The sequence below is a fragment of the Manacus candei genome, unplaced genomic scaffold (assembly GCF_025592945.1).
Source record: "Manacus candei isolate 608988 ecotype Guabito, Panama unplaced genomic scaffold, ASM2559294v1 h1tg000037l, whole genome shotgun sequence".
Lineage (NCBI taxonomy): Eukaryota > Metazoa > Chordata > Aves > Passeriformes > Pipridae > Manacus > Manacus candei.
Genome location: NW_026138085.1, coordinates 2,412,918 through 2,433,978, shown reverse-complemented (window position 1 = coordinate 2,433,978; position 21,061 = coordinate 2,412,918). Strand labels below are relative to the sequence as shown.

Here is a 21,061-nt window from a genome sequence, read left to right as displayed (position 1 = left end):
CTTCTTCAGCTCTTCTAGGCTCTTAGGTGTTGGGAAGATTGCAGACATTGCATTGCTTGTCCTCTGTAAGACACAGTAATGCTCCCACCAGTTTGTAGAATAGCACTGATTTTAGGGTTTGGGTTGGAATGGAACACAGTGTGGGGTGATGCCAAACCTGAGGACATGTGGAGGTTCCAGCTGCAGCTGGAACAGTATGCATGTGCTCCATAGTTTATGTGAGACACCAGTTTGACTCAGTGAGGGGAAACTCTCTGTGCCTTTTGATTCCTGATACGGCTCTGGGATTTTAGTAAGCTTATTTTGTGCTTTGGGAATTTGGTGTGCTACTGCATGGGGTGTTTTATTAGGAAGTTCAGTGTAGTAGTCCAAGCTTATCTGGATTTATTTGAGATGGGTTAGGAGCACTGACATTGAGCTTCCTGCCCTTGCTGTGCTCTGCCTGAAGGATCTTAGCATTCCAGCTATGTTGCAGACAACTGGCTGCACCCATTTGGCTGGAAGGGGCACTCAAGAGATCTATTCTGTGCCACCCTTTGCCCTTGCCATGATGGCTGTGGGGTGCCCTGGGGTAGCTGGAGAGCCTTAACCACACAGCATGTTGGGTATTTGGGCTGATGCTGGGACAGAACTTGAATGCTGGGTTGGGACAAGTTGTTTGACTTTCAGACTAAAGCAGAAGGGAACATTTGGAAGATGTAATGGTGAGGAAAGAAGGTTTTCAGCATTTTTGCTCCTCTCAGTTCATTTACAAACGTGCAGGACTTCTGCAAACCAGAAAGCTTCTCTCTGACTGGCTTTAACCACAAAACTGGGGTGTTTGCTATGACTGTAGTTTTCTTAATAGTTTGATTTGGGCTGTATAGCTCTGTGAAACCAGGGCACACCTAGAGCTCTGAGCCCCATCCAGTCTCAGCCTAGTAAGCAGACCCAGATGTGGAAGGTAAAGTAACTGGACCTTGTTTGTCAGAGAGTGTTAATAAAGAGCTGCCAGACCCTCAGCAGGCTCCAGAAACACTTGACAATGGTTCAGCTTTTCCTCTAAACTGAGAGTTGGCTGTTGCTGACATAACCCCTGGGGCTGGAAGCCTGTGGCAAGTGGGATCTGCTGATTTCTCTGCCCATGGCACCCTGTGTGTGCAAACACTGACTGAGACTTCCCACAGCAGCAAAACATTTTGCTGTTTCCTTATGCAAAGGTCATCTCTTTGCTGTGGGGGTCCTTTATATATCCTTAAATGACTGCAAGTATTTAAAAGGCAGTGTAAATCTGTTTCTGCCCCCTGCATTAGGAAGGTTAGGTAGGTAGCCAAGGAGAGCTCATGCAGTGGACTTTGGGGAGATTAAGTGAGAAGTTCTCAACTGAAGCTCAAAAATATTTGGACAGAACACGCTTTTTCTGAGCTGGGATTTGATTAGGATATTGCAAAGTGAAGAAAAACTGCAAATAGGTAGGTGTGCTGCTGAAATTGTGCTTGGCAGGAGTGACTGGTTAGTCAGGTTCTTAGTTGATACATTTAACATTGTTTTACTTTCCACTGCTTTTGATCACCTTTGTTTCAGAATCTAAATTGTCCCTCACACAGGTTTAGGGGAGCCTGGGGAGAAGGGGGTGTTTGGAAGGTGTGATAGTGAGGAAAGGAGTGGGCACCGTAGGCTGAGGACTTCTCCAACACCTTCCCTCAGAGTCCAAGTGTGCTCTGTCCATCCATCTCATTCACTGGCTTGTCCCCAGCTCAGCCTCCAAGGTGAGTTGAACTGGGAACTCCCATGGCTGTTTCCACAGGGCTCAGTGACAGGGTTCAGGAGATTTTGGGAAGGGGCAGAAGGGCCAGTCAGTGCTGGCTCATCCTTTGGCCAACAGCAGCACCATGGACAAGGAGCAGCCTGGGCCTGGCCTGGCAATTCCGTGTGGTGAGAGGGGATGGTAATGGCTTTGGAGCAGGTGGACACCCATCCTCTGATCTAGGATGTGACTCTACACCTCAGGGAGCAGGGGGCTGTCTTTTGTGCCTGTCTTGCACAGTTGAGCCCTGGAAATTTTTCCACAAATAACATTCCTTGGTGACCACCTCTAAACTGATTTGGTGGAGATTTAATGTCGTTTGTGCACTAAAGCAGCCTTTTCTTAACAGATTCTCACCTCAGGGTGAAGTTTGGGTACTCTGCTTTTCCTGTTTGTGGGTAAACTCAGCTACAGCTTGAATTTTCTCTGCTTCACTAGTTCACCAGGCACAGATCCCCCCCCTGCAGATCTTATGGACTGTGGATCTGCTCTGGAAATGGCCTATTTGTCCCACATTTTAGGTCTCTTGTCCTGGCAGCTTGCAGATTGAGGGCAGGCTTAGCCCAACCATCTGGGGAGGCTGTGGAGAAGACCAAAAGAAATCTAGTTGTTACTTCTTTCCTCTGCATTTTAAGAAGGGGTTTGAGATCTGGCTTATTAAAAGAAGTCTTGAAACTGGAAATATGCCAACTTAAGAAACAGCGCCTGAGTGTGGAATTGTGTGAAATGGACTCTGTTTCACATGGAGTGACTGAGTGTTGTGACTGTTCCTCTAAAGCTGGAGGTAGCCCTTGCAATAAGCAGCATCTGCAGAAGTGCCTGGTGGCTTTGATAAGCTGAATTTTGAGCAGAGTTTGTGTGAGATCAATGCACTCCTCTCAAAAGCTCAGTTATGCTTCCAGAGCACGATGAGGAGTTTGAGTTCATGGCCCAAGTAACTGCAGAAGATTTTAGTGTTACAAAACCTGACTTTTTTGGTAAGTACATGAATAGGAAGCTCGTTACTGCAATCAGAATTTGGTAAGTTGTTGTTCAGAATAGCTATTTTTAACATCGAGCCAGTTTTTCATCCACTTTTAGGAAGGACAAGATAATGATAAAAAGTGTTCTTTATGACCTGAAAACTCTGGATTTGTGGATCTCTGGCTGTCACACTCCCTTCAGCACATGGAACATACCCAGGAGTGCTGAAGTGGTCTTGCCTGTCCAGTTGTTGCACTTCAGAAGCTGTGTACCCATCATCCTCCTGAGCCATCCAAAGACACAGCTGGGCATCCCTCTCCTGCAGAAGAACTGGTTTTGTCATAATCCCTGCCTTGTTCTCTGTTTAGGAACCCAGCAGTGCCCGTGGGCAGCAGCACCTCTGTTACCCTTCTGTTTGGGGCAGACTCAGGGTCCTTGGTGGCTTGTCAGCCAGATGGCAGCTCCTGTTTTGATTTGTGGTGGAATTGGTCAGCACAGGGGCCTTTTTGGCTGCCACATTTGTGGGTGGAAGGTTGGCCAGAGTGTCCTGTCCATGGCTCCATGGGAGATGCCCAGGGAGAGCCCTGGGCTGCAGGTGCTGGAGCCAGTCTGTAACTCCAGACAAACTCAGGTCAACCCCAGTGCAGTCACAGGCATTGGGGTCCTCCTTGGAGCCACGGGGTCCTGCACTTCGTGCTGTGACAAACCTGAGAAGACTGTCCTGCCATGCTGGGGTCCCTCAGCTGAGCACCCTGTGTTCCAGCAGCAAGGGGGGGTGTATTTCTCCTTGGCTGTAAGGGAGACTTCTCTTTTTAACCTTTAGGCTAGTGAGAAAAGTACCTCCTTCAAATCCAGCAGGTCATTTCTGTCCATGTGAGCAGGTTGGATCTGGCACTTCTGGAAGCAGTTAAGGTTGACTTGGTTGATAATACTGGGGGGATAAAGACCTGGCTTTCAGGAACTATCCAGGTGCTGAAAGGTGCCCCTCTAGTCTGTGACCTGAGGTACTGCCTGGCACCAACTGCTGTTTGTGCTGGGGTGTGAGTAGGTGCAGCCTTCAACCTCGCTCTGCAGCAATGTAGGCTGGTCCTGGTTGTGGTCATTTTGAAATGTTTAAATGGTTTTGAAACTAATCTTGTTTAATAGGCCCTTGAAACTAAACCCAAAACTCAGGTGAACATATGGCCATGCCCGTTTCTGCTTTCAGGTAACAACGTGTGATAAGAGCTTTTACAGCGTTTTGGAAAAGTACTTAAAAGCTTTGGCTTATTAAAAAAAAAATGTGATTCCCCCTTGTTAATAATTTTTGTGGGACTTTGAACTCTTTCTCCATCTCTCTCTTCCCCTCACACATCCCTGGAGGAAGAGCAGCCCCCTCCCCTGTGCTGCTGTGCCATGTCAACCCTGTCTCTCTGGCCACAGCATGCTCTGACTGATCTCTACGTGAAGGTACCTATGGGATGGCAAAGTCCATCCTGCAGAGAACTCCTTCCCAGGTGCTGGATTCTCCTGGGACTTTCACAGAGCCCTGTATCCCTATTGAATTTGTGTGGCTTTTCTGTAAGCAAAGGTCCTGGCCACTCCCAGCTCTCCTGCTCTACCCTCCCTGCTCAGATCATTCCTTTCAGTGACCAAAGGGATGGCTGTTTTTGCAAAAACTTGAGGCCAAACCAGAGAGCCTCCAGAAATGCCTCTGCTGTTTCTGAGGGAGAGTTGTGCACCTGTAAAATGACCTTACCATGTGCAGATGCCCCCGAAGGTGATGAGATGCTTTAATTATATTTGGAGCACTAGCTTTCTCTGGTGCTTTGAAGCAGGTTCCCAAAGAGAGATATTTAATCAAATTTATGTTTATTTCAGGCTTACCCTCTCTAGATCCATCCAACAGCTCTACAACTTCTTCTTCAGGTCCTTTGACAGGCTTTTCAGCAAACATACAAGGAGCACGGGTTTACCTTCAAGGGCCAGCGCCTGTTGGGACTCCCAGCTTTAACAGACAGCATTTTTCACCACATCCTTGGACAAGCGCAACAAATTCATGTAGGAACTTCATGGGTCTGTCTTAGTTAACTATAAATTCATAGCTATTGTCTTTAGTAGATTTCTAACTTGAGGGGAAGTTACCCAGTGATGCACAAAATGCTTTCCAATTGCTTTTCGCAGCTGTGAGGATGGCGTGCAAATCCCAAGCTGTGCTATTTTATGGGTTGTTTTTTTTCCCATGCCATTAGTTCTGGTAGCATTACTAAAGGTATATTTGGGCAAAAAAACAAGTCATTGTAGGCTCTGAGAGGAGAGGGCACGAAGCTGTGGGGGAGTAGAGGTGATTATACCAAGCTAAAAATTCCCCTCTAAGTAGTTTGAGTGCAGTATTAGGTGAAAATGTCATGTTTGCCATGGTTTGAAGTTATACTTGCCTTTTTTTCTTTTTTGTTTTTTTTTAATTGGGATCTGGAATTCTACTTAAAATGTTCCAAAATATTTGAGCATCATCCGAGGTAACAGTGGGGGGTTTCCTCCTAATGGGAAGAACATGGAAGTAGCTTTACAGAAAACATGGGTCTTTAATTCAGAATCTTAGCTGAAGAGGTTTTTCATGTCACTGCATGCAACTTCAGTGCCACTCTCTTGAGTTTAAGAACCAAAATGTTTAAAGGAGTGCTCAAAGGAAGTTGGATTTCCCCAGGAGAGTCAGTGACGCTTCTGAAGTTGGCGGGACTTACGCTCTTAGGTCACACCTGTGGCTTTGGGAAGCTGTCTGATTTCTCTTCTGCTGGAAGTTGTGGATACCAAAACCAGGCTGTTTAGATATTTATGGTGTTTTGGCTGATGTTTTCACCTCTTCCTGAAACTCTTCCATGTTTCTTATTCTTTCTTGTAATTAATTTAGATACACTGCTATGTCATGAGAATATCACGATTCTGATGGCTGAAAGCATTTGTGTTATAATGTTGATTTTGAGAGTTAAAATAACTTGTAGCCAGAATTTCTGTGCAAGACTTGAAGAATGCTTGCCAAAAAAGGAAAAGCCTTTAAAACATTTTATAATTTGCTTTGAGATAATACGGGGGGGGGGATAGAGCGGGTGGCATTTATGCTTAACACTGTGTGTGCTTTGTGTGTTATTAAGCACAAGAAATACTCTTTTCAGCAGGTGAATCTCCTATTCCATCAGTTTCCTCAGGATCATCCTCGCCCCTCTCAGCTGCTTCTGCACCTTCTAACCTGGGCCAGCCAAAAACGGGTAACGCCAACCAAGATCGAAAGGTCCCCCCTCCCATCGGGACAGAGAGACTCGCCAGGATCCGGCAGGGAGGCTCCGTCACTCCGACGCCCTTGGGAACCAACTTCACAGCTCCCGTGGGCCACAGCGGCATCTGGTCCTTCGGAGTCAACAGCGTGTCTGGTGAGTGTTGTACAGCCCGGGGCAGCCCAAGGAGACTTCCAGGGCCTCTCAGAGGGACTGGGAAAGGAAAGTTGAGGAGGAATAACGTTCCGCAGTCGGTACTCAGCTCCCGTGCATTGCATCCCGAAGGGAGAGCGGGTCTCAGTGCTGGGAAGTGAAGTTTTTGTGGAAAGGAGGAGGTGCAGCATTTGAGGTGTAGAGCGTTTCCATTGACAGCTCTAAAGACAAGCCTTTGAGTCCTGCATTTGTTGTGTGTTCCAGCAAAGCCCTCCACACTTTGGTTAACATGGATCTCATCACTGCTGTGGTGTTACAAGGAAAGCTGGTGTGTGCTCACAGACTGTGCTGGGAGCTCCATTGGATCTTCATTGTTCTGCTGTGGACACCTGGAACTCCCAGTTCCTGGTAGTGCCCATCCTCTCCACCCTTGTCTGGAGGATCAGGATGGCCAAACTTACCTGGCCTCACCAGGCTACCCTTTCCCTATTTTTGCTCCTGTCACAAGTGTAGCTTTTTTCTATGTTCCTACGTACATGGGAGACTGGAGGGGAGAAGGATGTGTAGCCAGCCTTAGTACAGAGTCTGCTGCAGCATCCCTGGGAGAGGGATGCAGGTCAGACAGGTGTGTTTCCACTGTCTGTAATGGATTACCAGCCTAAACCTGCAGGTACCTTCTGCTGTGGCAGGTCTGCCCTGGCCAGAGCAGAACCCTCAAATACCTCTGGCTGTGTGTTTTCAGGGAGCCTTTGGGTGGATGTAGGTGTGTGTAGCTGCTGAATTCTACTCCAGAGTATCTGCAGTGAATTTTCAATCTCCATTTTCAATCTCCTTTCCAGAAGGCCTATCAGGTTGGTCTCAGCCTGTCATGGGAAGTCATCCAATGCATCAGCAGCTGTCAGACCCAGGCACGTTTTCTCAGCATCAGCCCATGGAGAGAGATGATTCTGGAATAGTGGCTCCCTCGAATATTTTCCACCAACCTATGCCAAATAGTTTTGTGGATTTTTCTAAAGTAAGTTACAAAGGGTTGAATTTAGTCTGTGAAATGACCAAGGACTGACTTTGTTATATCTCCTGTTCTGCCTGTTCACACTTCATGTGTGTGTGCCTCTGCTGCCATTGCTCACCACCCCAGTCTTGAACCTCCTTTCATCCCAGAACTGCCCAAGCCTGGAGGCACATCTGAACAAAACCAGAGGTTGTAGATTGCCAATGTTCTCTAGTCAGTACCTGAAGGCCTCCCTTGCTCTCCAGTGTTTCCTCTCTCAGAGGCTCAGGAAGGTTTCACAAAGCTTGCTCAGCTCTTGAAGCTGATTAAAGGTTTGCTTAATGCTTTCAGCACAAATGATGCCCACAGTACCACACACCTTCCTTAAGGAAGTGGCAGAGGAGAGGACTCACAGCACGTTTCAGAAGGAGCTGTAGCATGTGCTCTTGGGATCTTCTGCATGGCAGAACAACATAATTGTCCCATACTCTGCCCTGTGTTCCCTCACAGTGCTGAGATTCCTGCCATTAGAACGTTCTGTATGGATGTGACCTGCCCCTGTCACCTGGGCAGACGTGGTCCCACAGCCACCCTTCACTGAGTGCTCTCTTGTCCCCTCAGGGCCTGCCCATCTCCATGTACGGCGGCACCCTGATCCCCTCGCACCCCCAGCTGGCAGATGGCCCAGGAGGGCCCCTCTTTAACGGGCTCCATACTCCAGATCCCGCCTGGAATCCCATGATCAAAGTTGTCCAGAACTCAACAGAATGTACTGATGCTCAGCAGGTAGTGTGGCTGCCTTTTCCCACCTGTGCTTACCCGGGGCTTTATGCGGTGGTGTGATATCCATTTTTGGATTGGTGACATGCTTGGTTTTTTTCAGTTCTTTGAAACTAGATTTGAGATTGTTTGCATGACTTTTCCCTACTCTGTGTGTGTGTGTGTTCATAAAACATCTATGGAGCTGTCAGTACCAAACCTTCCAGGTAAAACAAGCAGCATTTCAAGACTGCTCAGCCAGGTAATGGACTGTTACACGTGAGAGGGTTTATATCTGTGCTCAGCACCTTGCAGGTTGTCAGTCACACCTTGGCTGGAGCTGGAGAGCTCCTGCTTTTGGACAGTCTGGTTGTATTTTGGGGGAAGCCTTACGCTCGCCCTCAGTGGTTAAACACTGTTAAAGGAACCTTTATTTGTTTTCATAATAGATTTGTCTTTTTATTTCTTGCTGTAGATTTGGCCTGGCACCTGGGCACCTCACATTGGAAACATGCATCTCAAGTACGTCAACTGATTTAAGGGGGTCTGTCCTTTTTTAGCCTGGTTTGGGAATCTTTATGACCTTGAAGAACCCTGGGGTTTTTTTTTCATGTGCCTAAGTGATTTTCTGTGGGCTGTAACAATGGAAACTTGATTGCCCGTTGTATAACAACAAATTGACTTTACCTATATAAACTGATTCTGTTCTCCAATTAGTTTAGCCACTTTAAACTTAACAAATCAGACAAAACTAGTGCTTTTGGCTAAACACTACTGAACGCTCCTTGTACGCAGCAGAGAACGAGCTGATGACATGAGTTCAGCCTTTTAGGGTGGTAAATACCTGTCCAATTGTTTACAGACTTAAAAGGAAAAGCTGAGTAAATTTCATGTCGTATAGTGGCTCTACTTTATGTAGCCTGTATTAATGTGAAATATTTACCTGAATACTCAATAAAAGGCAAACAGCATTCATAGGTTGTGTGTGAGAATTTTGGAAAGGGCTGAGTGTTGCTGTCCTCAGTAGCTGCTCCCATGCCTGGTGACACATCCCAGGGCCACATTCCCAGCACGTGGGTGCAGTCAGGATTTGGGAGGGTTTGGAGCCGCAGGTGTCTGTGATTGATGTCTGCAGAGCCCTTCCCCCTGCCAGTTGTGAGCCTGTTATTGGTGTGAACCTGCTTCTGTGTTACCTTTTTGTCCTTCTGGATTAGTTCTGCTGCTTCGAGCGCTCCTTTTGCAGGTGGGTTGCCCGAGAGATGAGGTTTTGCTCAGGGCTGCAAGGGCTGACAGCAGTGGTAGGTAAATGCAGCGTTCCTTTACCAGCTGCCCAGAAGCAGATCTTGGGAACTAAGGGCTTCCCACTGGAGGAAAACCTAATAGATTCAATTATAAGCTTCTTGTAACACTCTAAATCTGGTAAGAGCTCCTCGAGCCTTTTCTGTGAAGAAGAGGAGGATTTTTGCACTCTGCTTAAGATGAACATTAATTCCTGACCCAGTTCCCCACTTTCTGCACTTGGACTGTGCCTGTTTCTGCTTTTGCTCCAAGGCAATGCAGCAACCACACAGAATGTTGGGTCCATTCCTTAAGCAGGGAACTACAGTGCACATAGTATCCATCTAAAGGACCACCCTCAGTGGCCTCAGACTAGGTGGAGACCTTCCTCCACCTTATCCAGACAAATCCTTATATGCAGCAGCAGAATTTCCCCAGGAAAAGCATGGGGAAGTACTTGAAAACCACAGTGCACAAGCAGTGTCTGAGTACCACAGGCAGATCAGCCTCGGAAGCACTACTGGATGGTATATTCAGATATTTTTCCTGGTATTTGAGGAAGAATGCAAAATAAATTGGAACTGCTGCTGCCCCACTGACAGTGCAGACACCAAAGGAGAAACACATAGAATCAGTCAGAAAAGGGTTTGGATTGAAAGGGACCTTTAAGATCACCCAGTCCAACCCACTGCCACGTGTCTTAACAGCAGTTGTATTGAAAACCGGTGGTGTTGTGGTGCAGTAGGTGCGTGCTCTCAGGGTGAGGTGCAGGAGAGGGGTGGGGTGCTGACTTTTGTGGGCTCCCTGGCTGCAGCAAAGCACTGCCATGTCCTCCTGCCTCATCCCAGGGAGCCCTTGTCTCCCCAGCCCAGAGGGCTACAGCTCCAGCTACACAGTCTCCTCCATTGCACTGCAGGGCAATACCCAGCATGGGGCTGGGGCTGTCCCTGGAATGCCCTGGGCCACCCCAGCCCTGCCTCATGTGGGCAGCTCTTTCTCTTGCTGGGCTCTCCCTGTGCAGCTCTGTCCTTGGGGACACAGGCACCTGCTCTGGACACCAGACCCAGGCAGGCCCATGGGGTGGTGACAGCCCAGAGCTGAGGAGGAAAAGGGAACTCCAGAGCTTTGTAGGAAGATCCTGCTCGAAGTTTGGGCCATCATTGCCCCGTGGTGCAGGGGGGCACAGGCAGGGGCTGGGGAGTGGGCTGGTGGCAGTGCCACTGGGCTGGTGGGTGCAGCGCTGGTCCCTTGGGGCTGGCTGGCTCAGGGGGAGGCACGGGGGTAACATAAGAACCTGCTCCCACCTGAGTTCAGCAGCCCTGGGTGACAGAGCTCCCCCTTGCCCTCCTGCCCCCTTCTGACACCCCAGCAAAGCCCCCCTGGGTCAGCTGTTGAGCAGGTTCTCTTCTTTGCTGTCTGTCCTCAGGGAAGTGTGTGAGCTGGGTATGTTTTGGGTTGAGCCACAGGTGCCCATCTTGTGGGCCCTGACTCCATCATGTGCCTTTGGTTAAGCTGCTCTGGTGTGGAGGAGCCTAGCCCAGTGCTGTGGGGCTGTGGCAGGCATGGGCTGTGTAATGTGTTTGTGGTGCCAAGCAGGAGCTCTGGGTTCCCTGGCACCTCAGACAGGAGCTCCAGGCTCCCTGGCACCCTGGGCTGCACCTGCTGCCAGAGCCTGGCAAGGAGCTGGTGCTCAGCTGCAGGGATGGCCGGGCAGGGCAGCAGATGTGGCACATGGGCTGATGTGACCTCAGCCATTGGTGGCAGGCAGTTGGGGCATGGGGGGGAGGCAGCGTGTGCCCCAGGTGGGCACTGCACACCTGGCAGGCTGGAGGAGGGGGTGTCCCATCAAACCCAGCTGCTGCCCTTGTACAGGAGGCAGCAGGAGGCTGGATGAGCTGAGGGGAGGATCCCCAGGGTGCCCCTGTGGGACACCCAGCCTTTCCTGCTCGGCCCTGGGCAGGGAGCTGCAGCTGCCTGGCCACCAGGCTTGCCTGAGCTGTGTGCCCTGGGCTGGCCCTGCCCTCCAGGGAAGGCTAGACCTGTGGAGGCTGGACCCCCTGTGCTGAGCCCTGCAGAGCTCCAGGAGCCTCAAGGGCAGGAACAATGTGGGGAAGAGGTGCTGGGCAGGACGGGTGTCACGGGCTGCCCTGTGGGAAGCACCGTGGTGGCTCCAGAGCCAGATGTGTCCCCGAGCCATGGCCGAGCGCTGGGTCCCACCCCCTGCTCTGGGCTGTGGTGCTCAGGGCGGGGGTGGCCGGGCCCAGCAGTGCCTGACAGCCCCTGCTTTTGGCAGGTACCCGCATCATCTGCGACCGCAAGTTCCTGCTGGAGTGCAAGAATTCACCCGCGGCCAGGACCCCTCCCTGCTGCCTGCCCCAGACCCCCGGTGTCACATCCCTGGCCCAGTCCAGCCTCGTCAAGCTGGAGGAGCTCAAGGAGCGGAATGAGAGCCAAGAGGCCGTGCCAGGTGAGCAGCCCAGGCCTGTGGCCCCCACCCATGGACCACCTGCCTGGGGCACGGGGCTCCTGCCTGGCCACAGGGGCAAGGGGAGAGCCCGGCCCAGCCCCAGTTCCAGCTCCTGACCCCTTTGCCTGCCTGTGTCTCCCAAGGCAGCCCCATCCTAACCCTGTTTCCATGCCCTTTGCAGATCAAGACCAGTTTGAGATGGACATCTGAGTTTCCAGCTCCCCGTCTCCAGGCCATGGCTGGGCCTGTTCCTGGGCCTCGTGGAGGTGCTGGCACCGTGACCAGCTGGCTGCAGCCCTCTCTGATGCTGGGGATGGACGTGTGACACCTCAGGCTCTAGCACAAGTGGCTGGTGCAATTGCCTAGGAGCTCATGCTTGATCAATAAACACCGTGAAACCCCTGTGCTGACCTGGTGTGTGTCTGTCGGGGCTCAGCGGGGTTCTCACACCCCCGTGGAGGGGGCTGAGCAGCACCAGCAGGGTGCAGGGGGTGACACTGCAGGTGGGGGCTGGTGAAGGCCTGGGTGGTTCCCAGCTGGGGGCGGGGGGGGGGGCAGCTGGTGAGTGCCAGTGGGGTGGGAACAGCACAGTCAACACCTAACTGTGGGCACATGTTTGTCCCTGGACCTCCCTGTCCCTGGATCCCAAACTCGAGTCTCAACTGTGCCAGGAGGGCAGGAGCCCAGACGGGGGCAGGAGCCCAGACGGGGGCAGGAGCCCAGACGGGGGCAGGAGCCCAGACAGGGGCAGGAGCCCAGATGGGAGCAGAAGCTGTGGCTGCAGCACAAACCCTGGCCATGCCGAGCTGCGGGGACTGCTGGCACATTGGCCTCCACAGCCAGCCTGGACCCCTCCTGCAGCAGAGCTGGGGCTGCTGTAGGCACCCCACAGCCAAATGTGAGGCCAGAAGGGCCAGGCTTTGCCAGTGCAGCAGGAACACACAGCACTGCCTGCTCCAGCCAGGTGCTGCTGGTTTCTTCCCTTCACATCCTGCTGGCTGGGAGCACCCTGCCAAGGCCAGAGCCCCTTGGCCAAGCCTGACAAAGCAGGCTTTGTGGCCTCACCCAGCAATCCTGTCTCCCACTGCCCCTGGGAGCCCCAGGACCTGCCAGTGCCAGAACCCTCGGGCAGACTGCGGCTGGGGGCAGGTTGGTGTTGTTTATTAAACATAATGAATCGCCACTAAAATGTCGCAATGATTAAAATCCCCTTTTCCTGGATGAGGATTGGGAGGCAGAGGGGGTGCCCCGACTCCCTCTGGCAGCGGGGTCCCTGCTCCTGCCGGCGGCCCTGGGCAGGGGCTGCCCCGCTCACAGTCCGCAGCCCCGCCCCCGGTGTCAGGGCTCCTCCTGGCCCGGCTCGGTCTCGGTCTTAGGCTCGGTCTCGGTCTCAGCGCTGCCGTCCCTTGCATCGGGCAGGTTCCGTGTCTCGGCGATGAGGCGCTTGACGCCCACCATCCACTGGCTCACCTCGTTCACGTGGTCCACCATGAGCGAGCGGTGGATCTCGTCAGCCGCGTCCCAGTGCTGCTGCTGGAGCTCTGCCAGGACAAGGGAACCCGTCAGGGGGTGCAGGATCCACCTTCCCACGGGTGCCCCTGAGCCAGGGCCCGCTGCTGGCCCGGCTGCAGCCCGCTCGCCCCCTACCTTGCACCAGGAGGCTCATCCTCTTCCTCACCGGTGCCGACAGCTTCCCCTGAGCCCACGCGTCCTCCAGCACTGTCAGCCGCCGCCCGATGTCATTGCACACTTGTTTCTGGAAGCAGAGGTGAGCTGGGAGAGGGGGGAACCGCCCCTACCAGCTCTGGGCAGCGCCCGGGGCAGGGGCGGCTCTCCCCCTCTCAGGTGTCCTGGGGACCGGCAGCTCCTGCACCGCGGGGTCCGAGGCGGCGGGAGGGGCCCGGGCTCACCTGCACCGAGGGCCGGCAGGAGTCCAGGGCCGCCCGCAGCGGGGCGAGCACGGTGTCGGCGGACACGCTGCACTCCCGCTCCTCCGGGCACGGCCGCGCCTCGGCCCGCGGGGCAGCGCCCACGGGCCCCAGCGGGGGCGGCCCCAGCGCCCGGGGGGGCGGCGCGGAGGGGTCTGCGGGGGCACTGCCCGGGGCCGGGGGGGCACCTGCGGGGCAGAGGCGGCGGCGCGGGGCCCGTCAGCCCGGCCCGGGGCCCCGCACACCGGGGCCGAGCGGGGAGCGGCCCCCGGGGCTCCGGGCGGGGCCGAGGGGCGGGCGGGGGCTCGGGCGGTGCTGACCTGGGGATGCGCCCTCGGGCGGGGGGGGGGCCCGGCGGGTGAGCGGCGTCCGGCGGGAGCCCCCGGCCTGCGCCTGCAGCCCGTACGAGAACTGGGGGGGGTCGTTCCAGCCGCGCTCCTGGTTCCCTGCGGCGGCGAAGGAGCGCGGTGAGATCGCGGAGAGGGGACACCGACGGGGACCCCCCGCCCCGGCACGGCCCCGGCACCTCCCCGCACACGGACACCCTTCCCAAGGGGCCAGTCCCGCCGGTCCGGTCCCCGCCCCGGGCAGACCCGCAGTGTCCCGGTGCCCCCCCCGGTGCCCCCGTGCCGGAAGCTCCCCGCGCCCCCTCACCCGGTCTCACGTAGGGCTCCGCCATCCCGCCACGTCACGGCCGGACCGGCCCCTTCCGCCCGCCGGGGGTGGGCGGGGCGGGAGGGGCCGGGCGAGTCCCCGCCCCGCCGGGCCGGGACCGGGGTCGGGACCGGGGTCGGGGCCGGGGTCGGGGCTCTCCCCAGGCGGCTCCAGCCCCGGCCCCGGCCCGGCCCGCTACGGGCTGTGCAGGAGGGCCCGCCGGAGGCGGAAAACCTCCAGGAAGGAGAAGAGGCCCCTCTTGCGGGCCCCGGCGCCCGCCCCGCCGCCGCCCCCCCCCGCCTTGGCCGCTCCGCGGGCTCCGTCCCCCGCGGCCGCCGGCCCGGCCCGGCCCCGGCCTGCCGCGCTCTTCGCCTTCGCCCCCGGCGCGGCGGCCACGAGGCACTTCTGGTACTGCACCTGTGGGGGGACAGGGCGGGCAGCGCGGGGGGCGCGGCCCCGGGGCCACCCCCGCCCGCCGCCCGGGGCTCACCATGCAGGCGGCCTGCACCGCCTCCGAGATGGTGCCGGCGTCGGGCTCGCACCAGAAGGCCGCGCACTGGAAGCGTCGCCCCGTGTCCACGATGAGCGCGAAGGTGTGCGCGTCCCGGCCCACCCCCAGGAAGGTCACGTACCGCACCTGGCACTCCCAGATGTTCGCCGCCTCCTCGGGCTCCTGCGGGCACCCCGCGGGCCCGTCCAGCCCTGGCCGCCCCCCGGGCCCGCCCCGCCGGGGGCACCCCGGCCCGAGCTCCCCGTGCCCCCCAACCTGCGCCGGCTGAACCCTCATGGCCGTGTCCGACACGTAGATGAGGGAGGGCGTCCAGCTCTCCCGCCCGGGGCGCCTCGTCAGCTTCTCGATGGCCTCGTTCAACACGTCCATCCCTGCGGAGCGGGACACCCCGTCCCACCCCATCCCACCGGCCCCGGGACGCGGCTGCTCGGCCGCCCCACGGAGCAAGGAGGGGCTTGCTGGGCGTCCCCCCGCTGCGGGGGTGGGGGCAGCGGCGCTTACCCATGGCCCTGGGCACGGGCAGGCTGCCGATGTACAGCGCCTCGTAGGTCTGCATCGACTGCCTCACCGCCTCCAGGATATCCACTGCCGGTACGGAAGAGGTGGGGGTACCTCTGTGTCCCCCGCTGTGTCCCCCACATCCCCAAGGACCCCAAGATCTGGCTGCTGGACACCCCCACTGCCCGAGGGTGTGCTGTGGGCAGGGGGAGCACCAGGGGACGGTACCTTGCAGCGGCAGGTCCTCGGTGGAGATGGGCTCCAGCGTGGCAGCGCGAGGCAGGCGGCTGCTGGCCACGGCTCGCTCGGCCACGATCTGCAACAGACAGGGGTCCTGGTGCCTCCCCTCACCCCCGAGACCCCCAGGCTGTGCTCACACCCAACGAGGCCCCTTTAAAATCCCACCTTGGAGCACATCTCATGCAGGGCCTTGGCGATGCCCTTGGCTGGCACGTTGCAGTGGAAGACGTGACACTTGAGGACGCAGGTGTCCTTGTCACTGGCCACGAAGGCGAAGTCTCTGCACGGCCACGAGCAAGCCAGTGAGACCCTGACAGAGCCCCTTCCCTGCACTGCCCCCCAGCCCTGTGCCCCCTTACCTGTCCCTGCAGCCATGGTGGCAGTCGGGGAGGGAGGAGAGGGGACAGGTCACTGCTGGGGTGCCTTCCCCCTAAGCAGGCAGAGCCACCCCCAGCCCCCAGCTCTGCCCTGGCCCCAGCACCTGCCGTTGTCGCAGCCAACGCCCCAGACGCGGATGTTGAGGATGGGCTGGCGGTGGATGAGGCTGCGATCAAGGGGGTCCACCAGGCTCATGGTGTCCTTCTTCAGGATCATCACCAGGTCCTGGCCCTGCAGAGGGGCAGCAGCTCCCTCAGCCTGGCAGACAGCCTGGGCTTCCCCAGAACCCAGCTCATGGGTTGGGACACCCCTGTCCCCCCAGCCTAATCAGCTCCAGGCACGGGAACAGCTCTGATTCCCACCCCTGCCCTTCCCAGGTACCATTCCCATGTGTGGGGACCCACCAGGCACTCCTGGCACTGTCCCCAAGGAACAGCCCTGTGAGACCTACCTGCCCCACACCTGAAACCATCACATGGATACCCTGTGTGGAGAGTAGACTGCCTCTGGCACTGATCCCTGCTCCCTCCCAGCACAATCCAGCCTCAGCAGCAGTAGCCCTGGAGCGGGCCCCTGCCTGGCAGCCCCATCCCAGGCTCTCACCTCACCCCGGTTCTCCGCAGAGCCCTGGCCCTTGCTGTTGGAGAGCTGCTGGATGCAGTTGTTGACGGCAATGCTGCTCTTGCCCGGTGCCAGGTCCTCCTCGGGGATCTCCACCCAGCCCAGCGAGCGCACGGCAAAGCACTGAGCAGAGACACGTTGGGTGCCCGCTGGCAAAGCCACCTCCCCCCACACCCCTCACTGTGCCAGCAGGGTCACCCCTGCTCTGGCTCCCACCCATCCACGTCCCTGCCAGCTGCCACTCGCCTCCTCCCCTGCCAGCCCCAGCCCACGATGCGGCAGCGGAGCCGGGGGGTGCGGTACCTTGGAGCCGGGCTCTGCGCTGTGCTGGATGTCCTCTCCGTGCCAGGACAGCGAGGGCCTGCAGATGGACAGGGCAGTGAGGGGTAGCTCCCTCTGCGTGGTCCCTGGGGCACCCAGGGAAGCGCCAGGAATGCCCTGGCACCACCATACCCCCATGCCACCAGCTGGGAAGCATTCCATGGGGATGGTGTTGCTGGTTCCAGCACGGGGGGGCTGCTCTGGGAGGGCGCTGGGGCCAAGCACCCAGTGGTGGCAAAGGATCAGTAGTGCCCCATAAACAAGCCAGCAGAGCACCAGGGCAGCCCTACCTCCTGGTCAGCGAAGCCATGGGGCTGGGAATGGGCCTATCCTTTGCCGAGTGCTTCGCTCCGGGGGCCTGGCATTCCTGGGAGACAGGAGGAAAGAGAGGGCAACAAGACAGGCTGTCAGGAGGCACCAGGTAGGAGCCCTCCCTCCCAGGACAGCAACAGGCCTGTGTGCATTCTGTGTGGCCAGGATGCACCTAAAATCAACACGGAGTCTGCAGGAGCCTTTCAAGGGGCTTAGCCCTGGCCAGAAATGGGCTGAGCAGGACTTTGGGATGACAGAGACAGGCCTGCTCCAAGGGGAGGCTGGCCCAGAGGGCCCTTCAGCAGGCTTCTGCCAGGGGTGGGGTCCAACACCAGCCACCACCCCCTGTACCCACATCCCCTACCCTTCCCTGTAGTGTCTCCTCTCCATCAGCCTCCGGGTGCCCTCCTGGGCTGGTGGTGCGTGCAGGGTGCTGCCATTGCGTCGTGCCCGTCGGCACATGCCAGTAGTAGGTGCCCAGAGAGTCACAGATTTTCCTCCAGCCTGGGGGGAGGTCGGGGTCTGTCTCCAGGCTCTGGTCGCTCCAGAGATTGTCTGTGCAGAGACAGATAGAGAGTGAGAGGCAGAGAGTGGGGAGGGAAGGCACCCCAGCTGCGGGATGCTTTGCCAAGCAGCAAAAGGGTCCTGCGGTGGCCTCTGGGTGCGTGGCTGGGCCCACGGCCCGGGAGAGGAGCATGGCGAGGGAACATGGCACGGTGCCAGCCAGGCTGCGGCGGCGGCAGACCCCGCTGCGGGACCTGCCTGGCCGGCACACGGGGGACAGCGGGACCCCGGCGGGGCACAGAGGGCAGGGGCATCCCGGGCCTGCCGGGCCGGGCATCCTGCGGGGCGTCCGGGCAGGGCCCGCGGCAGCCAGCCCAGCCCGGGAAAGGGGGCTGACAGACCCCGGGGTGCGGGCCGAGGGTGGTGCCCCGGGGAGCTGCAGCCGCCTTCCCCCGCGCCCCCAGCCCCGCGCGGGCACGGACACGATCCCGTGGCGCAGCACGGCCGGAGCCAGCCCGGGCCCGCGGGGGCGGCGCGTCCCGACCGGCCAGGGGGGCCCAGGGGATGGGGGGTCCCGGGGGATGGGGGGTCCCGGGGGTAGGAGGGCGGGGTGCTCCGGGGGTGGAGGGGCACGGGGGTGGAGGTGCCCAGGGGATGGGTGGGGGGGTTCCCACGACCTTGGCGGGGCCGGGCGGGCCCCGATCAGCACCGCGGACAGCGCCGGGCGCGGCCGCCGCTCCGACCCGCGGGGCCCGCCCGGCCCCGGCCCCGAAACCCGCAACCCGGCCCCGCCGCTCAGCGCCGGCCCCGCAACCCGGCAGCGATCCCGCAGCGCGGTCCCACAGCGCGGCCGCGGCCCCGAGCGCGGCGCTGGCCCCGCGGGCTGTGCCCCTGCCCGTGCCCCCCCCGGCCCCGCGCTGACCGTCGCAGTTGACCAGGACGATGGCCAGCATGTAGTCCTTGCCCAGCATGGCCCCGCCGCCGCCTGCCCAGGCCCGGACCCGCGGCGGCTGCGGCGGCAGAGGCGGGACTGGGGCGGGACCGGGGCGGGGGCTGGAGAGAGCCGGGGGGGCGCGGGGGGTTGGCCCGGGCGAGCTGGGGAAGGCGCGGGGGTGTCCGGGGCCTTTCGGATGTGTCGGGGCAGAAAAGGAGACCCTGGGGAGAGAAGGGGCTTTTTGGGCTGGAAAGGAGGTTCCTTGAGTGCGGCAGAGGGGCCCGAGTCAACCTCTTGTGCCCTCGGGTTCATCCCATTCCCCTCCACCCACTCAGGGTTCTTCCATTCCCCTCCCTGACCCCACAGATCACCCTCATTCCACCCACACCTGTCCCACATTTTCTGCCCTCCTTCCAAGCCCAGGTGTGCCCATTCCCCTCCACCTGTGCCCAGCCTCCACCACTCAGTGCTGAAGGCACCCAAAAGTCCATGCTGGTCACCTTCCCCTTCTCACCAGGGGCCAAGAGCTTTGCATCTCCAGTTTGAGACTTTTTTCCAAGCTACCCTGAGCAGATAATCCTGGATAATACTCAGCATTCAGGGACAGAAGCTCTGGAGACATTCATTGTACACCTCAATTCCCCCACAGAGCCCGTCATGGGCTGCCAGGGCCAAAGTCCTTCCAAGCTACAGGTGCCTGATGAAATATTCCAAGATGGATTGCTCTATGTGGCTTGTCCAGTCATGGCCTCTTAATCTTTCCTTCTTCAGAGCCAGGTTTGTAGTCCTGCATACATCCCATGTCCTTGAGCCTCCCAGGCCACCTCAGCTGCCCTGATCCTTTCCATGCGCATTCATCCACAGAGTTTGCAGGTTTTGGAAGTGTAAAATTACTTTTCCATGCTTGTTCCCTCTCTTCCAGCGAGGCATTGCTTCTTTACTTGGCCTCATTCATGCACTCCAGGGGCTACCCCATCCCTGATTTTGTGAGACACCCTCCTCTCCTACAGGCATTTTTAACCTTGCCCACATCCACTGGCACCAGCTCCATAATCCAGCTTTGTAGCTCTCCAGAATAACATCTGTCTCTTCTGTTGGCAGCTGTTTTTTTGGCTACAGGATTTTCCTTCTGCATCTGTCCAGAGTTAGTTGGATTTCTAAGACCCCATTTTAGCACTGTGGCCCTGGGACATTATTTGCCCAACCCATCCCAACACGGCAGGAGCAAGGGAGGCTCACGGCTCCCTGTGTCCAGACGTGTCTCAGGGGTCACACATCTCACCTTGACCCCTGCTTTGCCCAGACCAGGTGATGCTGCCTTTTTTTTTCCTATTTCCCAGGAGTGATCTCTCCCCTACCAGGAACAAGCTCGTAGTGACTTGTAACACTGTGCTGAACATGTCTCCTTGTCCTTAGTTCAACACACATTTCACTTCCAAAAACCGATCAGACAAGAGGCAGCAACCTCAACAGAAATTCTTCCCACCCCTCTTCCCGCTCATCCAAGCCCACCAAGGTGATGTACTGAAGGCAACTTTCTCCTGGAAATGTCATAAAGCTTTAGGGCAATGAGATAGGAGACTTAGAGCAAGGGAGGAGAACGTGGGGATGGTGCAGAGCAGAACCCAGGGACTGTATGAAACGTCATATGGGATGTTTAGGGGAAGAGACGTAGGAAAGGGAAAGGGAGGGACCAGAGGAGGGACAAGCATGGGAAAACAGAGAGGAGAGGAAAGGTTTTGGTGGTGTGTAGGCAGTGGCAGATATTCTTGCCTGCCTTGGCAGCTTGTTTCAGCACTGCAGTCTGTTCCTAGACCCTCATTAAATCATATTTCTTCTGTGCAGCTGCACTCCCTGTTCAGAGCTGCCAAGGAGAGAGAGGGGCAGCTTCCTACTGGTTCACAAGAGGATAAGGATGAGGAAAGTGTAAGGATAAGGATAAAGAAAGCTTATACTCCTTATACTCCACATAGAAAGGCATGAGCCATCTTGTAATTCTACAGCTCTCATAATTGTCTGGTGTTGGCCCTGAAGAGTGAGAGATCTGGATTTGGTTTCGCTTGATTTGTGCTTGAAGGAGAAATGCAGTGGCAGGTGTAATTTTTGATGCTGGGCTGATGACCAAGACTCTCTTCTTCTGGCCTGAATAATGAAATCCTGTAGAAGGGCCATAATATTTCTCCTTGGCTTGAATTTTGCCTTCCTAGGGCAATAATTAGCTAAATCTCTTTACAATATAAGGGGTATCTTTCAGACCTTCTGTCACTTTCCGCAAAAAAAGAGAGAAAAAACAACTCAGATGGCTTCCTCAGAGCAGTCTGAGGCTGCTACCTGGCTTCTCAGATCTGTAAAATGCAGATCAAAAGACTATTAAACAGGCTCATCACACCTCATGAAAACATTCCATAGCTGGAATTAGATTCAGATCTCAGCAGGGCCATCTCAGTTTTACCTAAGATAACAAAACAGATAACTTGACTCCTATCCAGATTTTTTTGTATGTGGAAGACTT

The 21,061-nt window shown here is 56.9% G+C and overlaps 3 protein-coding genes across 16 annotated transcripts in view; 1 reads left to right on the top strand and 2 right to left on the bottom strand.

Moving 5' to 3' along the window:
* ANKHD1 (ankyrin repeat and KH domain containing 1) overlaps nucleotides 1-12,050 on the top strand; it is a 99,484-nt gene extending 87,434 nt beyond the window's left edge. For 2 of the 14 annotated variants that reach the window (XM_051793677.1, XM_051793663.1), the window contains 6 exons: nucleotides 4,610-4,804; nucleotides 5,902-6,156; nucleotides 6,993-7,168; nucleotides 7,766-7,930; nucleotides 11,475-11,648; nucleotides 11,830-12,050. In XM_051793677.1, the coding sequence (XP_051649637.1) occupies nucleotides 4,610-4,804; nucleotides 5,902-6,156; nucleotides 6,993-7,168; nucleotides 7,766-7,930; nucleotides 11,475-11,648; nucleotides 11,830-11,973 (1,109 nt within the window). In that variant the 3' untranslated portion in view covers nucleotides 11,974-12,050. The other 12 variants (XM_051793672.1, XM_051793671.1, XM_051793670.1 and 9 more) reach the window with 12 other exon arrangements.
* A 732-nt stretch (nucleotides 12,051-12,782) lies between these two features.
* Nucleotides 12,783-14,322, bottom strand: SRA1 (steroid receptor RNA activator 1). Its single transcript, XM_051793747.1, has 5 exons — nucleotides 14,231-14,322; nucleotides 13,897-14,022; nucleotides 13,559-13,764; nucleotides 13,296-13,404; nucleotides 12,783-13,189 (listed from the first exon to the last, which is right to left on the bottom strand). Exons 1-5 carry the CDS (start codon nucleotides 14,253-14,255, stop codon nucleotides 12,987-12,989), a joined length of 669 nt encoding a protein of 222 aa, XP_051649707.1. The 5' UTR covers nucleotides 14,256-14,322; the 3' UTR covers nucleotides 12,783-12,986.
* Nucleotides 14,323-14,347: 25 nt separating this feature from the next.
* APBB3 (amyloid beta precursor protein binding family B member 3) lies at nucleotides 14,348-18,666 on the bottom strand. The gene is made up of 13 exons (XM_051793763.1): nucleotides 18,538-18,666; nucleotides 17,476-17,666; nucleotides 17,090-17,166; nucleotides 16,782-16,839; nucleotides 16,461-16,601; nucleotides 15,961-16,088; nucleotides 15,839-15,844; nucleotides 15,645-15,759; nucleotides 15,468-15,555; nucleotides 15,243-15,326; nucleotides 14,997-15,112; nucleotides 14,721-14,903; nucleotides 14,348-14,647 (listed from the first exon to the last, which is right to left on the bottom strand). The coding sequence occupies exons 1-13, from the start codon at nucleotides 18,584-18,586 to the stop codon at nucleotides 14,426-14,428; spliced, it is 1,458 nt and encodes a 485-aa protein (XP_051649723.1). The 5' UTR covers nucleotides 18,587-18,666; the 3' UTR covers nucleotides 14,348-14,425.
* Between the last annotated feature and the right edge of the window lie 2,395 nt (nucleotides 18,667-21,061).

Coding starts and splice junctions, on each gene's coding strand:
- SRA1 (XM_051793747.1), bottom strand. CDS start 14,255: ATGGCGGAGCCCTACGTGAGACCGG. Junction 14,023..14,230: donor GGAGCCCTACGTGAGACCGG/GTGAGGGGGCGC, acceptor TCGCCGCCGCAG/GGAACCAGGAGCGCGGCTGG. Junction 13,190..13,295: donor GATGAGCCTCCTGGTGCAAG/GTAGGGGGCGAG, acceptor TTGTCCTGGCAG/AGCTCCAGCAGCAGCACTGG.
- APBB3 (XM_051793763.1), bottom strand. CDS start 18,586: ATGCTGGGCAAGGACTACATGCTGGCCATCGTCCTGGTCAACTGCGAC. Junction 15,327..15,467: donor CGAGGACCTGCCGCTGCAAG/GTACCGTCCCCT, acceptor CCGTACCGGCAG/TGGATATCCTGGAGGCGGTG. Junction 14,648..14,720: donor CGGTGCAGGCCGCCTGCATG/GTGAGCCCCGGG, acceptor GTCCCCCCACAG/GTGCAGTACCAGAAGTGCCT.